The sequence below is a fragment of the Mustelus asterias genome, chromosome 14 (genome assembly GCF_964213995.1).
Source record: "Mustelus asterias chromosome 14, sMusAst1.hap1.1, whole genome shotgun sequence".
NCBI lineage: Eukaryota > Metazoa > Chordata > Chondrichthyes > Carcharhiniformes > Triakidae > Mustelus > Mustelus asterias.
The window spans coordinates 88,821,360-88,840,199 of record NC_135814.1 but is presented as its reverse complement, the minus strand read 5'-3'; the positions used below and the strand labels follow the sequence as shown (position 1 = coordinate 88,840,199).

The window sequence follows — 18,840 nt, the reverse complement described above, 5'->3', positions numbered from 1 at the left end:
TGGACAGATGAAAAAAAAGAATATTCCCTCCTAGTTGGGTTAAGAAACCTCCGGGGGTCTGACCGGGGGTATTCCGTGAGAAATGATTTAATAATTTCTGCCGACTTGGAAGATACAGCGGACATGGGGGAGGAGTGGTCCAGGGCAGGATTCAACCAACAGTTGAAATCTCCGCCCAGTATCAATAGATGTGGATTAAAATCTGGAGATCGTGTGAAAAATGACCAGAAAAAGTTTTCACAGCCCCAGTTTGGGGCATACACATTGGCTAACATCAGGGGCGTCCAGTTGACGAAGACGCGCTTAACTGAATGATTTAATCCCCTGACATTCCAGGTTAGTGAACTTGATCGCTCCAATGTTGGAACGTAAGGGCCTCCTAGCCAGCATCCCACATTCCTAACAATAGCTTGATAGCCCTCCTCACTGGGGAGTCTCCCCCCAACCGCTGACATCGGCAGACACCACACCCCAGGGCCCCACCCTCCTCACCGGCCGCGAGGAACCAACCACGAGAAAAAGTGTGGGCTTGAAAGAGGCCAAGCTACACCTACAAAGAGAAAAAGATATACCAAAGACACAAAAACACCCGCACAGACCAAACTTGCAAACACAGCATCCCCCTGCACGCGCCCTCCCAAACAGGGTGCCTGTGCCTCCAACACCTTATCGCGGTGCCTTCACAGCACTCTGGATGGAACACGATCTCCACCTCCATTCCCATTGCGGTCACAGGTGAAAGAAAAGGTCTGTAGAAATGCCAAACACTTAACATTTAACCTAAAGGTCGCAAAACCCATTACCCTTTCCTGGCCGACAATCCGATCCAGGTGTAGCATGCAAAATAACAAATATATCAGTTTGCATCCGCCGTGTGGTCACCCGATTCAAAAGTCTGATCCACAAATTTCACTGCCGCTGTCGGATCCGTGAACTTGTGCTCGGTTCCATTGTTGAGAGTAATCCTCGAGCAGGCTGGAAAGCGAAGCCCAAACCTGACCCCAGGACAGTCACGCAGAAGTCGTTTGACGTCAATAAAGGCCACCCTTCTCCTTGCCACCATCGGGGTAAAATCTGGAAATATCAACAGCTTGTTTTCCTGGTACCTCAGAGTGGTGGCTGTGCTGCTTGCCACAGGATGCTGTCTCATGCTGAGGTGTAATGTATTCGTGCAATAATGGGCCAAGGAGCTTCTCCCGGTCTGGGCTTTGCCCGTAACACTCTGTGTGCGCGATCCAGAGCAGCTCATCCTCCAGTTCCAGCACATTCTTCAATAGCCGGGTGACAAAGTCTGTGATATTTGGGCCCTCGATTCCCTCCGGAAGGCTTATCAGATGGATGTTATTTTGTCTTTGGCGTCCTTCCATCTCATCACATTTCTCCCTTTGGGACTTAACCTCCCATGTCAAATTAGTAACTTGGCTCTTCAGCTCGGAGATAGTGTTTCCACTAAATGCCTCCGAGTCCTCAAGCTCCTTCAAGCTGTTCTCATGGGCGACGGTGACACTTTGGAGCAATTTAACAGATGATCCGAGCTCCTCTCTCAGCTCGTCTATCTTGGCCTGCAACTCAGTAGTAGCCCACCGGTTCAACTTACTGTCCAATTTTTGCATGGCCTCCATAATAGCTTCCCCTGTCCTTTTGCTTAGCATGCTCTGTTCAGGGACCCCTCCAGGAGAGCGTGGTGAGGATTCCCCCCTGTGGTCCCACTCTTCAATTTTGGTTTGCCTCCTGCCATTTTGCCAGTGCCAGCACCTGTGGGCTTACCCATTTCCTCCAGCCTGGAGCACTATTTCTTGGTCCACGTATCAAGCTGTCTCGCTGTTCGATCTACCAGAGTTCTTACATGGATTGCTTTCCATCTTACTTCACCCTTAACTGGGCGAACAGAAGCAGCAAAGGGTTCCCAGTCGAGCTGCAAGTTGCAACTCTTCTCCCGCACTTTAATTCACCCTTGGTTGGATGAAAAATGAAACAGCACAGTGTCCCCAGGTTGATCTGACAATTGCAGTTTTTATGACACAGGAGTTCTTCTCTGGGCTGCTCCCCCACCCTAACCCAATTCACACTTGACTGAGTGAAAAAACTACGAGATGGTTCCAGGCTGAACTACAAGTCCCAACATGCCCCTTATTGAGCTCCAGCTACAAAAAAAGCAATCCACAAGTAGAAATAGCAGCTTGCAATTTGCAGCAGGACCTCGGTGGTTCCTGTTTCCCACCTTAATTCACACTTTCTTGGGTGAAAAAAGAAGAGTTTGCAGACTGAGCTGAAATCCACAGCCCCTTCCTCGCTGAGCACACGCAGTAAATTCCAAACGGCAGGAAGGAATCTAAAAATAACCCTTTCCAGCTAGACTTTCGAAGTTCTCTCTTTGCAACTGCACTTGGCTGATGTACATTAAACTCTCTCCAGACCTCAACAGCCAAATTTCAAGAAGGATCTTGGCACCTGTGGATTATGCTTCCTCTGACACCAGCGCCATCTTTGGCTCTCCACAGGTGATTTCAAATAAACCTGTTGGACTATAACCTGGTATCATGTGACCTCATTATTATGATTGATCATCCAACTCAGTAACAAACCCCTCCCACCCTCCGACACCCAGGTCTTGCTGCACATTCCCCCCCCTCCCAATCTTTAGCTATTCAGATAATCTATCTTCCTATTTTTGCTACCAAAGTGGCTAACTTCACATTTAACCACATTGCACTGCACCTGCCATGCATTTCATTTCAATAAAGTCCCACACAAGAGATTAGTATGCAAAATTAGAGTACGTCGGATTGGACCTACTACGTTGGCATGGATTGAGAATTGGTTAGCAGATAGGTAGGTAGGAGTAAATGGGTTTTTTTATAAATGGCAGGCAGTGACTAATGGGGTCCTACAGGTCAATAGCTTGGATGAGGGAACCAAATGTAATATTTCCAAGTTTGCTAATGACATGAAACTTGATGGAAATGTGAGTGCTGAGGATATTAAGAGGCTTCAAGGTGATTTAGACAAGTTTAGTGAGTGGGCAAACAAATGGCAGATGTAGTATGATGTAGATAAATGTGAAATTATCCATTTCGGATAGAGAAACAGAATGGTAGAGTATTATTTGACTGGTGATAGATTGGGAAGTGTTGATGTGCAAAGGGACCTGGGAATAGTTGGGAGACTGGATGATGTGGGAGGAAAGCTGTGAGACTGAACAAGTTATTAGGCTCTTTCAATAAAGAAAAGTGTTGTGTCTGGATTTCAGGGATTTGATTAACAATCACCAGGTATAAGATAGTCTGTTCCTTGATTGGTTTCACAACATATTGCACTAAGATATTACCCCGCAGCACTGTGAACTTGTCCTCAAGCTCAAGACAGTCTTTGCCAATTTGATTTGTCAAATCTATAGAAAGTTTAAATCGTCCACATTTATTACTAGCTCATTTTTTTCTTGACCTGTACTTAGTCCCACATTGTGCCTACTGTTAATGAGCCTTTTAGATTCCTGTCACCTGTAATTTATTTTCCTTTGCTATTTCTTATCTGCACCAAATTGATTTTACATCTTGATCTTTAAAGTCAAAATAATTCCTTACTATTGCCCTGATCCTATCTTGTATTAACCACCTTTTCCTTTCTGCTTTTTCTCCCTGAATGTTTTGTGCACCTAAATGTTCAGTTCCCAGTCTTGGTCACCTTGTAACCACATCTTTGTGATGGTTATCAGATTGAACTTATTGATTTCTGTTTGTGCCATCAACTCAGCTAGCTTGTTAAGAATCTTCCCAGCTGGTGACATTGTTACATCTAACTTATTCCTAATGAGACATCATTAGTTCATTTAGTGTCATTTCTGCTCCATTTTTATTTACCAAAATTGAGATCAGTTCGAATTTTTAAAATATTGTTACGATTAGGTGAGGATGGATGCCTGGACTTCCCGTTTCACCACTCCTTGGTTGATTGTAACAGGGTTTTGTGGAATTTATAAAGATAAATGTGCCCATTCAGTGTATGTACTAAATGGTTTGTGTGCTGATTGCAATGAACCCAATCAGGTAGGCTTTCTTGAGTTTAAACATGTATGGGGTTAGTTTTTATTTTGCAAAAAACCCACCCAGGTGAAACTATAAAATATTAAAGGTAAATGCACTGTTGCAATGCATGCACACACACACACACATGCAAGGAAAAATACAAGTTACGATGGAGTGGAGTTAATTTTTGGTCAAATAAAGATTCAACAATAAATGGCAAAGATGTAAAGAGTTCACTGATTATGGATCCTTTGGTTTTGTTTGTGGCTGAGGCAGTTCTAAAAGAAGTTGTTCTTTTTTTCCCCTTGAAACCCCACTTTGGAATTTGAAATCTTTTTTTGAATTTCTCTGTCTGCTCTCCACAGTATGATATAAGCAGCTCAGTTCACAGAGAGAGGCAGACGTACAATTTTCTTGCTGCCTTCACTTGTCCCTTCTCTACATTGCCACAAAACCAACAGTTTTATAATGAAATAGTTTCAAAAATCAGAGTTTCAGAACCAGAGTTTTGGTCATTGATACAAGATGGAAAACAATGATAAGTTAACAAAGGAATTTCCACCTCACCTGATCAAATCATTGCCCTACAATAAAGGCAGACAAGTGACCCTTAGCGCTTCACTTGTACATAATCAGTTTCATGAGTCCTCCTTTATTAGCTGATAAAATGGAGTTGGAATGCCTGAGGCATTATTGCTTTTTCAGGGTAAGTACTGATAAAGACAGGTATGACATTCCACAAGGATGTGGTCCAAGTATGTTCAAGCTTGGTCAGTTTGCAGCCCCAAATGTCAGTGTGGCAGCCATCTGAAGTCCATGTTTTTGTTTCAATAATTGAAACTGCCTTTTTAAAATCTTCCTTGTGAGTCTAGTAGGTAAAAGTGAAATTTAATATTTGAAACCAACACACCTCTAACAATATGAATTAAAATGGTACATTCTTTGTAGTATTTTTCTTGCATATCACCAAAACAGGGTCACTTTTGCATGTTGTGTGAGAACCTCTCCAGAGCTGGCATTGGTATATAACATTAAAGCAGCCCGGGATGGTACTCAGGAACTATGGTGTTGGTTGAGTGATAATTATGAGCAACTTGCCAAGTCTTCTTTGACAGCACCTTCCAAATCTATGGCCTTTATCACCTGGAAGGGCAAAAGCAGCTGAGGAATGGGAACATTATCATTTGCTAGCTCCCCTCCAAACCACACACATTATATCGCCGTTCCTTCACTATTGCTGGATCAAAATCCTGGAACATATTTCTAAAGGTACTGTGGGTATACCAACATAAAATGGACTGCAGTGACCACCATCTTCTCGAGAACAATTATGGATGGGCAACAAATATTGGCCTGGTCAGTGAGGTCCACATCCCATATATAAAAAAAGCAAGTTTGGCCTTGGGTCGCTTCCTGCTTTGGTTGCCTGGCTAATACAGGGAGCTCAGAGTGTTGTTCTACTCCAGTGTGGTAAGTAGGACCTCTGGCTACCAATGGACCCACTGGATTGTACATTCTAGTGAATTCTTCAAAGTTGCTCTGGGACACATTCTTTTCTGCAATCGGGTTAGTTATTTAACTGCAGGAATGCAGCAGGGTTGCAGTCCAGCCAGATGCTTGGTTGCCACCAGCCTGTTGAATGGGTAACCTGAGTAATGACGTATGCCTCATATCAATTTATTATAAAATAATAACTTAGTTTTTTTTTTCCTCCTTCCCTGCACCTCTAGGTCCTGGGAAGAAGTCTTCTCGGGAAGAAGTGGATGTACTAAAAGGAGATGAAGAGAAACGCAGCAAGGATAAAACTGATGCGGAACAATCACCTGTGCGCAATCCAATCGCAAGATTGTCTGCAGGAAATGCAGCAAACAGGTAATGCCATTTTAGACACATCATGAGAATCCCTCGTGATGTTGCTTGTAGAGATTCTGGGGAAGTGAATTTCAATCAGAGTCCATTAATGATGCTGGGAGTATAGTTATGGCGATCTGAAACCCATGCAGTTTCATGTAGGGGTAATTGTACGGCTGCAAAGCAGAGAATATAAATCGGTGGAGCAAGATTGTTCATGGTGTGGCCAACCCTTGGAACGAGGATGGATGAAGGTCAAAACAAGACAATTGCTGATGCAAAGGGGAAATATATTGATTCTTTGTGGACTCTAGAGTTATTGGGATTGAACAGTAACCATTTCCGGAGATGTTTGTTCACATATAACAAAAAATGAAACCACAGCAATCCCATTTAGATAGTCAACAGCGGAGGAGCATGGTGTCCTGAACTCTGTCGAATGTTGCAGAGAGGAAGAGCTGGAATAGTTTACTATGGTCGCAGTCACATATGATATTAGTTCTGACTTGAGTTACAGTCAATTTGATGCTGTGGGTTGACAGAAATCTGATGAAGAGTTTGAAACATGGAATTGTGGGAAAGGTTAGCACAAATTTAGGAGACAACAGTGTTCAAGGGCTCAATTGTGGGTTTCAGAATTGCTTTGTCTAATTGCCATTGGAACAGTAAGAGAATCTTCTGCACTGATTCTACACAAGGAAATTACCTGTATTAATCTTTTCCTAATTTTGATAAAAGGTCACAGACCTAAAATGTTAATTCCAATGCTCTCTCCATAGATACTGCCTATGTTTTCTGCTTTTAGTTCAGATTTCCAGCATCTGTGGTATTTTGTTTCACATTAACCTCTGTGTTAAAGAGCAGTGAGAATTATTTTTCAGTACAAGAAACAATAGGCATGTTTTCCTCTGCCTTGTTGTCATCATTCCTTGTGCTTATTGTGCTAGTGAGCTTTTAATTTCAATTCACAAAATACATTGACTCTATTTAACATTAGCTTCAATAGGGTGGACTGTTATTGGGTGAGTTTGCCGATCCATTATGGGATAATAGGCTGACAGTGGGTGCAATGATGGATTCTGACTTACAATCGATTAGTTTGTCATTCCAGGATGGTTGTACATCCTGTGACACTGTGGGCGAGTTCATTCTTAAGTGATGCACTGTGTGAAGATGCCCACAATCTAGGAATGAATCCAGCACACACACACACTTATGAACAAAGTGAATGTGAGGTGCTAATTGAGGGGAGAAATATGATTTAAAAACTGAGGTTTTAAACAGAATCCGATGTTAATTAGACTTGATCTGCAGGTCACCAGTTAAGAAACCATCTTCTGCAAAGACTCTGCAATCTGAGAATGAATCCCAGGATTCACAAGGAATGGAAGATCAGGTGGCAATATCTGAGCGAGTAGGGACACTGCCTTCTTCCCTCAGTCATCTGATTGGCATAGTTGCCAGTACGCCAGAGGAGAAATACAGGATACTTGACCAGCGGGACAAACTAATGAGACAAGGTAATGATGCATTATTTCTTGGTGAAATTAATTATTTTTAGGATAATAATTGATTGCCAATTACATTACCTATAGATTTATAACAATTTGACCAAAAGCTAGATTTTCTGCCCATTGACAGTGAATTGCTTTGTCGTCTTTGTGCTTTTCCCATTCTTTAATTTATCCTCTCTCTTCTCCCTCCTCTTCTGTTTTCTGTTCCACTCTCGTACACTTCTGCATTGTCTTGGCAGCTCAATTTGTCTCCAACATTTTTTGCACTCTTCCTCATACTCTCTTTCATATCTCATTTTTGCCTTTTTCATCCTTTTGCATTTCACCTATTCCTGCCTCGTACATTTGTCTTTTTCTGAATCTTTTGCATGCATTTACATGCTCTCTTTGATGGTAGACTTGGGATCTCATTAGCTGCGAAAGTGACCATGCCTTTTTCTGTATGTGAAGTAATAAATGCTTCCTGGGCGGAGAAGAGATTGTATTGGGGCCTCAAGCTGGGTAAGAATGGGAGTTGGGTGTATTGGCAGCTGGGGTGCCTGACTGGCAGTGAAGCATTCGGAAGCTGCTGCAACAAATGCCGATAAGCGAAGATGTAGTCTGGGGCTGGTTTATGGGAAATGAAGTGAATTATTTTTCAAATAACTTTTCCATGTCTCTACCAGACTGAAGAGAGGTTTTAGGAGATATTTTGCTGGCATTTTTTCCCAAATAGAATAAGGTAACATCATGATGGAATTATTTGAGTTGCAGCAGATGCAGATGAAAAACACATCTGAGGGGGGTGAATGAAGGAGTTGAAGAGTATTAATTGAATTTGAGTTGAACGAAAACCTGAGACAATGCTAAACATTTGAGGACAGAGTTATTTCCTAATGTCTGTGTTGAGCATGATTCATATGTGCAGAGCAAAAAAACATTTTTTGTCTGATTAATAGCTCGAGTCAAAAGAACTGAGCTGGAGAAAGCTAAAGCTGTGGTGGGGACCTGTCTGGATATGTGTCCAGAGAAGGAGCGTTACATGAGAGAGACAAGATACCAACTTAGCTCTTTTGAGACAATACCTGGCACTGATAAGGTTGGTTTCAAATTCTCCGTTTATTTAAAACATGAGGGTAATCAATCTGAAGTTTGTTTATGATGCAAGCTGTATTTGTATGGGCAGCTTTGGTTTCCATTTTTACAATTCTGATCCCGACTGACTATTTGTTTTGGGGTAAATGGTCTGGAATGAATGTCTTTCATAGCACTCTTCTCCTTCACTGGTGTTGAGAGCAACAGAAGCCTTGATTGTTTCACAGTTTCTGTTTTTCCTTTTGTAAGAAAAGGATTATTACATTTTTATTAAGAAGACAATCAGATATTTAATCATAGGAACAACTGCCATGCACAGTGCAGCATGCAAAAGATCCAATGAGCCGCAGCCATTGTTCTTATGATCTTTGTTCTAGGCATGCCTTTTTATTGAAGATTGGATACAAATCCAATAGCGACATGGTGGCACAGTGATTAGCACTGCTGCCTCAGTGCCAAGGACCGGGTTTGATTCCTGGCTTGGGTCACTGTCTGTGCAGAGTTTGTACTTCTCCCCGTGTCTGCGTGGGTTTCCTTCGGATGCTTCAGTTTCCTCCCACAGTCCGAAAGGTGTGCTGGTTAGGTGTATTGGCCATGCTAAATTATCCCACAGTGTACCCGAACAGGTGTCGGAGTGTGGCGACTAGGGGATTTTCACAGTAACTTCATTGCATTGTTAATGTAAGCCTACTTGTGACACTAATAAATAAACTTTAAAAATCCAGTTTCTGAAGTCTGCTGAAGTTGTACTGCTATTGGCTTCTCTTGTATTGTGTCAATAGTAACCGTTAGCCATGGCCTGTTAAGCAGGTCAGTTTAGCTGCAGTGACCACTACATCGATTAATTAAGACTGACCTTAAAGCAATGGCTAGTTTTTGTCACTCCTGTTCAAGTACTATTCTGTTCTTTACGCTTAACAAGTCAATGATAATCAATGTTTATTGATTTGAGGAGTAAAGAAGAACACAATCTAAAATTTTCCCTTTTCATTCTTCCCTTCTGTACACCGTAACTTAGCTCAGTGTTGCTCAGTCCATTTTTAGGATCAGAGTGAGGCCATTTCGATGCCATTTCATGGAGAAAGAATATCACGATCGGGCAAAACCAGTCTGCTGATGTCACTGTGTAGCCAATCTTTCTGCCAGTGTTCCTGTTCTGACTGGTTTCCCTTAATGTCTTCTGCTTCTTTAGCCTGCTGGTTCATTGTCATTTGGAGAAATTAGGTTTTCATAAAACCATAAAATCAGAATGGTTGCAACACTCGAGGCCATTGACCCATTGTGTCCATGCTGGCCCTCTGCAAGGGCAATTCATCTAATGCCGCTCTCCTGCCTTTTCCCAGCAACCCTGCACGTTTTTCCTTTTCAAATAAAGATCCAATTCCCTTTTGGAAACCATGATTGAATCTGCTTCCGCCACACACTTTGTCAGTACATTTCTAATCCGAATCACTGTGTTAACAGGTTTTCCTCATGTCGCCATTCCTTCTTTTGTCTGTTCTGTGCTTTCTGATTGTAGATCTGTAGGGATTCTATGATCAATCCACTAATAGGAACAGTTTATCCCTATCTACTTTGTCTAGATCGCTCGTGATTCTAAATACCTGCATCAAGTCTCCTCTCGACCTTCTTTTCTCCAAGGAGAACAGTCCCAGCTTCTCCAGTCAATCTGAGTAATTGAAATTCCTCATCCCTGGAACCATTCTTGTGAATCTTTTCTGCACCCTCTTCAATGCTTTCACATCCTTCCTAAAGTGTGGTGCCCAGAACTGGATAATATGTTTCATTTGGGTTGAAGTTTTATTTTGAATTTGGAAGAAACCACTGGCTCAGTTATCATTTCCCGGCCCTTTCATTAGCTAGGTATGATATACAGACCTGCACAAAATTATGAGCAATTACTTGGCCTATGCCTTGGATGCTTTTGCTCTAGTCCGCTTGTTAAAATACACTGCAGAATGAGACTGCCCCAACTCTGTCTTGTAAGCCCTCAAATGTCCAATCTTGCTGAAGTTCCAATGACTCTGTATTTGGAATTGTATAACCAACTGGCACCAATGGATATATTTCCCATCCACAGGTTAACCATGAAGCTACAATCAAAGAATATAGCAGGTCATCTGCAGATCAGGAAGAACCGTTATCCCATGAACTTCGACCTGCTGCTGTCCTGAAAATGACCATGGATTATCTAGTTACTAAGATCATGGATCTGGATGAAGGCAATTACCGAGATTGGTATGATTTTGTATGGAACAGGACTCGTGGAGTGCGAAAGGTGAATTAATAATGCCCAATTAATATTCATGTGTTGTCATATGTTTAACATCCAAGCAGATTGATGAGCAGGGAGATGGTGGTGTAGTGGTAATGTCACTGAACTAATAATTTAGAGGCCCAGGCCAATGTTCTAGGGATGTGGGTTCAAATCCCACCAAGGCAGCTGGTGGAATTTAAATTCAGTTAATTATAAAAGTTACATTCAGTAATGGTAGCCATGAAACTAACATCGATTTTCATTTAAAAAAAAATCTGGTTCACTAATGTCCTTCAAGGAAGGAATGCCATCCTTTCAATTTATGATTCCAGATCCACATTGGTTGAACCTTAACTGGCCTGTGAAATGGCCTAGCAAGCCACTCAGTTGAAGGACAGTTAGGAATGGGCAACAAATGTTGGCCTTGTCAGCAATGCCCACATTCTAAGAAGTACATTTTTAAAAATTATCCATTCGGAAAGTTGTTCACATTAGTGACAGGGATGTAAAGGTGGTACTCTTGTCCAAGCTCACCAGTGCCAAGAGGAGTTAGCATGGATTACTGCAATTTACTGCTGCAACCTTTGGTATTTTGGAATTTGAATAATGGATCTGTTGGATTTGTGGTCCTTAAGATTCTTATGGCATCCTTGTACATTTAGATATAGGAAGTTGTGAGCTAATGGAAAAGATAAAAGCACAAATTGACATGCTTCTAATTGACAGTCCAGTCTAAACAAAAATGCACGGTGCTTGTAGGTTCACTAATATAGCAGATCAAAATAATTTCTTTGTAATCCTGTGGCTACCTATTTGATCCTCAAGGCTAGTTGATCTGTGAATTAGCTCCAAATCAGATCGGAGATCAGTGTCGGTTAGAGTTGGCCCATGACACAATTATCTCTAAGTTTAAGCTAAATTTGTCTTCTGACTCGGAGGGCCCCAGAATGACTGGTGTGAGAAATGAAAATTGCCAGGCGAGTAACTTTGGAGCATTCTTCTTTGGTGGGGATGAAGTGCATTGTTGGGACAGGTTAGAAGGAGCTTGACTCAAAATCTGATATTGGCATCAGATGTCCAAAATGAGAAGTAATCCCATTCCCCAGCACCAATTTTTTATTAAACAAAAAAAAAAGACAGCATATATACATAGCATGTGCAATGCTTTATACTTAACAGAGCAGTATCCTATGCAGCTTACTAAATTAATTAGACTTTGGTTTTAGTCAGCGATGGTAGGGCAGGTTTAAAGAAATGCAAGAACTTGTGCTGCTTTATCACTTTTGAGACATCCCAACTGGTGAAATGCAATCAATGTTATCTGGGCTATTTGTGACTGCAAACAGCAAATTAATAAATTTAGTTACCTATGATGGACTGCACACTGTCATAGTGGTTAGCACTGTTGCCTCACAGTGCCAGGGACCCGGGTTCAATTCCGGTTTTGGGTGACTGTGTGGAGTTGGCACGTTCTCCCCGTGTCTGCATGGGTTTCCTTCGGGTGCCCTGGTTTCCTCCCACACCAAAGATATGCGGGTTAGGTTGATCGGCCATGATCAATTGACCCTTAGTGTCACGGGGGTTAGCAGGATATGTGGCGTTGCAGGGATAGGGACTGGATGGGATCGTTGATACAGGCTTAGTGGGATGAATGGCCTCCTTCTGCATTGTAGGGATTCTACGATTAGTGGTCTTTGTTGACGAATTAATTTGGACCAAGGTGTCTTCCTTCTTCTCCTTGGATAGTAACATTGGATCATGTGCGTGTGCCTCCGTTTAACAGTTCGCCTAAAAGATGGTGCCTCGCACATCTTCCCTCCTTTTGTTTGTCACTAAACAATCCACCTGGATAATATGCTCAAGTCTGTTTACACTCATAGACCTGCACCAACAACACTGCATCCCAGTGTTGTGTAGTGACAGACCTGTACTGAGGAATACTCTCACGTCTGTACTCCTTATTACAAAATGGCAGACATTACACAAGATTAGAGAGCAGGGACTGTACCTTCCTATTGACATTATGTTTTCCTTCTCTTCTGTCAGGATATTACTCAGCAGCATCTATGTAATCAGCTGACGGTGGCACTTATTGAGAAGTGCACACGATTCCACATCCACTGCAGCCATTATCTCTGTGAGGAGCCAATGTCTTCCTATGATGCCAAGATAAATGATGAAAACCTGACCAAGTGCTTGCAAAGCCTGAAAGAGATGTACCAGGACTTGGCTACCAAGGGTATCTACTGTGAAAATGAGGCAGAGTTCCGCGGCTACCATGTTTTGGTCAATCTCAATGAGGGAGATATTCTCCGGTGAGTCTTCATTACTCTTATTTATTGCACCAGCCTCTCATATCTTCTCACTCAATGAACCTTAACTTAAATTGGAGTAGAGGATCGTTTGAGCCTCAATTTGAGGATGGAGAAGATCATGTAGGTGGAAGTGGGTTGACTCGTGCCTCATTTGATCTCTGTCTAAATGTACAAGGATACCATTAGCTTCTTGAGGATCTCGACTCCACCAAGTCGAGATCCTCAAGAACCTATTATTCAATTTGCAAAATACCAGAAATTATGCAGTGAGTTGCAGTGATATATGGCAGGATGGAGTGTTTGTAAGTTAGGAGGAATAATGGAGGAAAGTTATTTCATAACCTGAGGCTGCCCCTCAATGCTTTATAACCACTGAAGTACTTTGAAAGCTTAGTTTTTTGTTTGCCACTTAACAATCCACCTGGATAATGTGCTTAAGTCCGTTTACAGTATTAGACCTAATGTTTAGCCTCAGTTTACTGTCTCCCATTAAAGACAGCACCTTTAACAATGCAGCACTTACTTGACACAATTCTCAAGGTTGGAAATAAATTATAACCTTCTGATTCAAGTGAGTGTCCTCAGGCTGATACTTAAAAATTGCAAAATCCTAATGATATCTGTGGTAACTTGGCCAGTGTCTAGTGGAAGATTGAGCTAGATGGGGTAAAAACCTTCTACATTGTGTTTATTTCCATGATCTTTAGATATTGTGTATTTACTACTCGGAGCTGCAACAGTGGGCTGGTTCACTGGGTGAAGATGTTACTGCTTCAATTTAACCATTTCAGCAATTTGGGCCATTGATTTCACGCAGCATTCCATAAAATCATAGAAGGACATTTGGTCCATTATGCTGGTTCTTTGAAAGAGCTATTTAATTAGTCCCACTCCCACACCTTTTCTATAGTCTTTGAAATATTTTCTGTATATGCCCTTCCGAAAGATACTATTGAATCTGCTTGTAACCACCTTTGGAGTGTTTTAAAACATTAAAAAAATCTCATCTGTGTTCTCTTGTTACTGACCTTACCAATGGAAATAGAACAAGTAGAGAGACGGTCAGAAGCATCCATTTTGAATACCTCAATCAAATATCCCCTTAACTTATCCTGCGCTTAGGAAGCAACCCCAACCTTGCGAGTCTCTCCATATAACTGAATACTCTCATCCTTGGTAATATTCCGATAAGTCTCCTTTGCACTATCTCCAAGGTCTTGACATTCTTCCTAAAGCGTGATGTCCAGAATTGAATGCAATCTAGCTGAGGGCTTGAGGGCTAATCATCGGTGTTTTATAAAGCTGCTTCTATTTGTAAAGCCAGGAACTCCTATGTCTTTTTGCAACAATAACAACTACAATTTAGATTTATAAAGAACCTTTAACACTGCAAAACATCCCAAGGCACTTAACAAAATTGTTATTAATCAGAATTTGACATGAAGCAAAATAAGGAGATTAGGAAAGATGACAAAAAGGTTGGTCGAAGACACAGATTTTAAGGAGATCTGAAAGGAGGAGAGAGGTGGAAAGGTATGAAAAGAGAATTCCAGATTTTAGGATTAAATCAGCTGAAGGCATGGCTGCTAATCGTAGAGTAACAAAAATCTGGGATGTGCAGAGTGTCAGAAATAGAGGAGCTTGGCGATCTCAAAGGCTTCTAGGCCTGGAAGAGGCTGTGGATGGGAGCTTGGATCAGGATTGGCGAGCTTGTAGATCTGTGGTCGGAAGCTCATCTTCGTGTCAACAGCTTTGTTAACTTTTCCTGCCATATTCAAAGATTTATGTCTATAAACCGTAGATCTCTGTTCCCGTACCATTAAACACAGGGATGATTCTTCTTTGGCAACCATTTTCATTTTAAAAAGAAAAATCAGCACTGTAATGGGAAAGAGAGAGATATATTGTGGCAGCCTCCTCTTCCTCTGAGCACTGCTGGCTGAGTGTTCTTGCGTTTTAAAATTGCACGATTTACTGGTTTCATGTTCTGTACTCTTTTATAGGGAAGTTCAGCAGCTCCGTCCAATTGTCCGGAATTCCTCGGAGGTGAAGTTGGCAGTCCAGACCTTCGCTGCTCTGAACAACAACAACTTTGTGAGGTTTTTCAAGCTGGTCAGGGCAGCTTCGTATCTTAATGCTTGCATACTGCATCGTTACTTCAAACAGGTATGGCCAATCACTTGATAAGCTAAGAAATGTATTTACGTACGAATCACAGCCTACTGGTGACAGTCCTTTATGAAAGCGGGGAATTGCGGGTAATTTTGTGCAAGTTATTAGTTTTGAGGCTGGCCATGATTTTTGTGGATTTCTTTCCGTTTATTTAATTTAACTGAAATTTGTAGCAAAACTTGGATTTTACCCATTCCACCACCATCGTTATTCTACTTTCCAATTTTGTTTTCTCCACATTTGTTCTCCTGAAGATGCTGACATATTTGGATTTCACGCGCTGCTGCTGCCATTTGTTTATCTGAGAGTCTAAATGATTATTGTTGCCATGGTATTCAATCACAAGGACCTCACATTTGTGCCTGCTGCTATGATCACCCATTGTTCAGACGCTCTGCAGCTGGATAATGATCAGAAAGGAAAAATATGAGTTATTTTATATTTCTTATTTTTCCTATCCATAACCAAAAGGATCAAAGGACAATTGTGATGTGCCCTATCACTGTCAGACAGAATCATATCATAAAATCCCTACAGCGCAGAAGGAGGCCATTTCTCCCATCGAGTCTGCACCGACCACAATCCCATCCAGGCCCTATCCCCATAACCCATGCATTTACTCTAGCTAGTCCCCCTGACACTAAGGGGCAATTTAGCATGGCCAGTCCACCTAACCTGCACATCTTTGGACTGTGGGAGGAAACCGGAGCACCCGGAGGAAACCCACGCAGACACAGGGAGAATGTGCAAACTCCACACAGACAGTGACCCAAGGCCAGGAATCAAACCCGGGAACCTGGCGCTGTGAAACAGCAGCGCTGTGACGCAGCGGTGCGAGGCGCTGTGACGCAGCGGTGCGAGGCGCTGTGAGACAGCGGTGCGAGGCGCTGTGACGCAGCGGTGCGAGGCGCTGTGACGCAGCGGTGCGAGGCGCTGTGACGCAGCGGTGCGAGGCGCTGTGAGACAGCGGCGCGAGGCGCTGTGAGACAGCGGTGCGAGGCGCTGTGCCACCGTGCTGTCCCTGTGCTGTGTCCTTGTCACACATTTTCCTGTGTGATTTTTCCAATCTTTCCTGGGCTGTGATTCAGGAACTGAGTTACTTAAACAGCTGATCCATTAGAAAAGATAGATGATTACCTTTCTGATGCCTTTTGGTGAAAGTTGGCCATTTATCTGGAAAATTGAACTTGTCCCATTAGTTCTGCAGCGACATGCAATCTTTTTATGCATGTCTTTGTATAATTAAAATGATAATGTTCTTGTCTCTGCATGGTCACCGACTGCTGCGCCCAGTGCTCTGATTCACTGCAGAGTTAAGACATTACATGTTTTGTCTGTTCTTGAATTTTCAACCAAAACACTGGTTAGGATCGTATTCGTTCAGCATTTGACACCTAAATTATAGTCCAGAGATAAAATTGTTTCCCCCTCTTGCCGGCTGTGAGGGCATGACATGCTTCCTAATTATTATCAATCCATTCATAAAACTGCGCTTTGGGGACTTGATTGTAAATCTTCAAGTGACGAGAGTGGCTGGAGTGGCAATAGAAAAAAAAAATGATGTTTTACACTGAAGGTGGCAATCTCTAAAAACATATGCTCTTCAGACACAGTACATTGTGCCTATAGTACTTTGTACTATAATTGAATGTGAAACAGTTTCGCTTTGCACAGACCCTAGATTTAAGTAACATTAATCGAATGCCATGACCCACCTGACTTGAATCGCACTCTGCTTCAGTTCACTTTCAAGTTGGATCCTGACTCACGATGCCAGTTTCATTTACTTTCTGTCGACAGCGTTGCTTTAGAGCTGCAGTGGGTTGGTGGTTTTGTTGTTCGTTTTGTGATATCTTTGGGTGTGCTTTATGCTAATACTGGGTGCCAAAGCTGAAAACTAGCTTTCTTGGTCCTCGACAGTGATACCCTTTGACCTTAACCTATGCAAGGCCAAGCCCGAGCATGTAAAATCAGTGAGATTGTTAGCTCTGTGTTAGACAAGGCGATTTCAGAACAAAGGCTGAAGGTTGAGTTCAGATTCAGGGCAGCCATGATCTAATTGAATGGTGGCGCAGATGAATGGGCTACTCCTGTTCCTATATTCCTGTGAACATGCCGCATGAGGATAGTATATTTTAAAGCCCAATACAGCTTGTTGACTAATTTGTGTCAAGCAGTAGGTCCTATCCTCTAATCTCCTTCTCTGTATCATTGAACTTTCTGGATCAGGCAGGTGAAAGATACTAGGAGATATTGTTTCAAATGTTTGTTTCAGGTACGTCGTGAAGCTTTGAAGACTTTGAATTTTGCTCACACAGTGAGTTCTCAGCGATCCACAATGTTCCCAATGGACACTCTTGTGAGAATGTTGCTGTTTAAAGACTATGAAGAGGCTGAAGAATTTGCCAGGCACTACTGTCTGACTTTGAGTGATGGGTAAGTGTCAGAAAGAGCTGGGGTGTTTAAAGTGCGCTTTTCATCATCTTCCTTGCATGCTTCTCTTCTTGAGGCCTATTTTGTAACTGCAATATGTCCTACACCTGTTGTTTTGTTGCTTCCTACATTTACCCTAATTGTTTATACTATTGGCTGCTGCCAGTGTGATCTCCTTCATGTTGGGAACTCAAACCGAGATCGGATGTTTGCTGAGCCGTCAAAATGATCCTTGATTTCCCCAAGGCTCATCACTTTATCTCCATCTAGCCCTTCCATCCTTGAAATCTTATATTGCTCTAGCTAAATGTGGCACTGAAGTATGATCATAAATGGTCCCAGAACGTGTTTAACACAGACTACAGGAAACCAGGCCTCCAGGAACTGTCAACCATTTATTAACTACATACAGCTATATACAGGAATAAATGAACATGGGACTCCTTCCAGAACCACCTTTCTCTGAGTTCCAATAACGTGGTCTGACATCACTGAAGTATATTAGCATAATAGCTATTAATCCTTTATGTTACTGACCCAGGTTTCAGGAGCACCCCCTCCTCCTACTCTGCATTTATTACGCCTCTTGTATGAGCACTGATATGGCAGCCTTACCGTTGCTCCTAATTTCCTCTTGGAACCTCCCAGTGTCTCTCTCTCACTTTGGGCTCTTTGTCTGCTTTATGCCATATTGACTCATTAATTTCTCTTTCAAGTCCTTAGATGACTAAAGATAGAACTGACTTGTCTGATTTTTGAAGATTATTGGGATTTTTTGACATTTTAAATCCATTAATTAACAGACTGACTGATATTACCTGCCTGTTCGTGAAAGTCTGGAGTAGTTTGAATTCCTGCTCTCTAACAATTCTCCCCAATTGTTTTCATGACATGCCCTAACCTAACTTCCTCATGACAGTTCCATAAAAGATCTGCTTCAGATTGTAGCCCTGATTCAGCAACAAATGAAGAAAGCACTTGGAACTCATACCTCTGCTATGCTGTGTTAATGACATTATTACAATTACGCACTTGTTCCTTCAGATTTTTCCATACCTGGTTAATGCCCTAACTACAAAACTGAAAAAAAAAGAGCTCCATCTCACTGAGGGGGCTTCAGGCCAATCCAAATCTAACAATCTGCTCTGAAAACTCTGCTCACGTTTTGACTGCTGTGACAAATTCCACCATAACAGCTA

At 42.1% G+C, this 18,840-nt stretch overlaps 1 protein-coding gene across 1 annotated transcript in view; it reads left to right on the top strand.

Moving 5' to 3' along the window:
- Positions 1 to 18,840, top strand: part of mcm3ap (minichromosome maintenance complex component 3 associated protein) — a 62,895-nt gene that overhangs the window by 13,150 nt on the left and 30,905 nt on the right. The window contains exons 4-10 of the mRNA XM_078228876.1: positions 5,756 to 5,897; positions 7,191 to 7,396; positions 8,329 to 8,468; positions 10,545 to 10,742; positions 12,768 to 13,036; positions 15,040 to 15,202; positions 17,484 to 17,644. Coding sequence (XP_078085002.1) covers positions 5,756 to 5,897; positions 7,191 to 7,396; positions 8,329 to 8,468; positions 10,545 to 10,742; positions 12,768 to 13,036; positions 15,040 to 15,202; positions 17,484 to 17,644 — 1,279 coding nt within the window. The remainder of the gene's footprint in view (positions 1 to 5,755; positions 5,898 to 7,190; positions 7,397 to 8,328; positions 8,469 to 10,544; positions 10,743 to 12,767; positions 13,037 to 15,039; positions 15,203 to 17,483; positions 17,645 to 18,840) is intronic.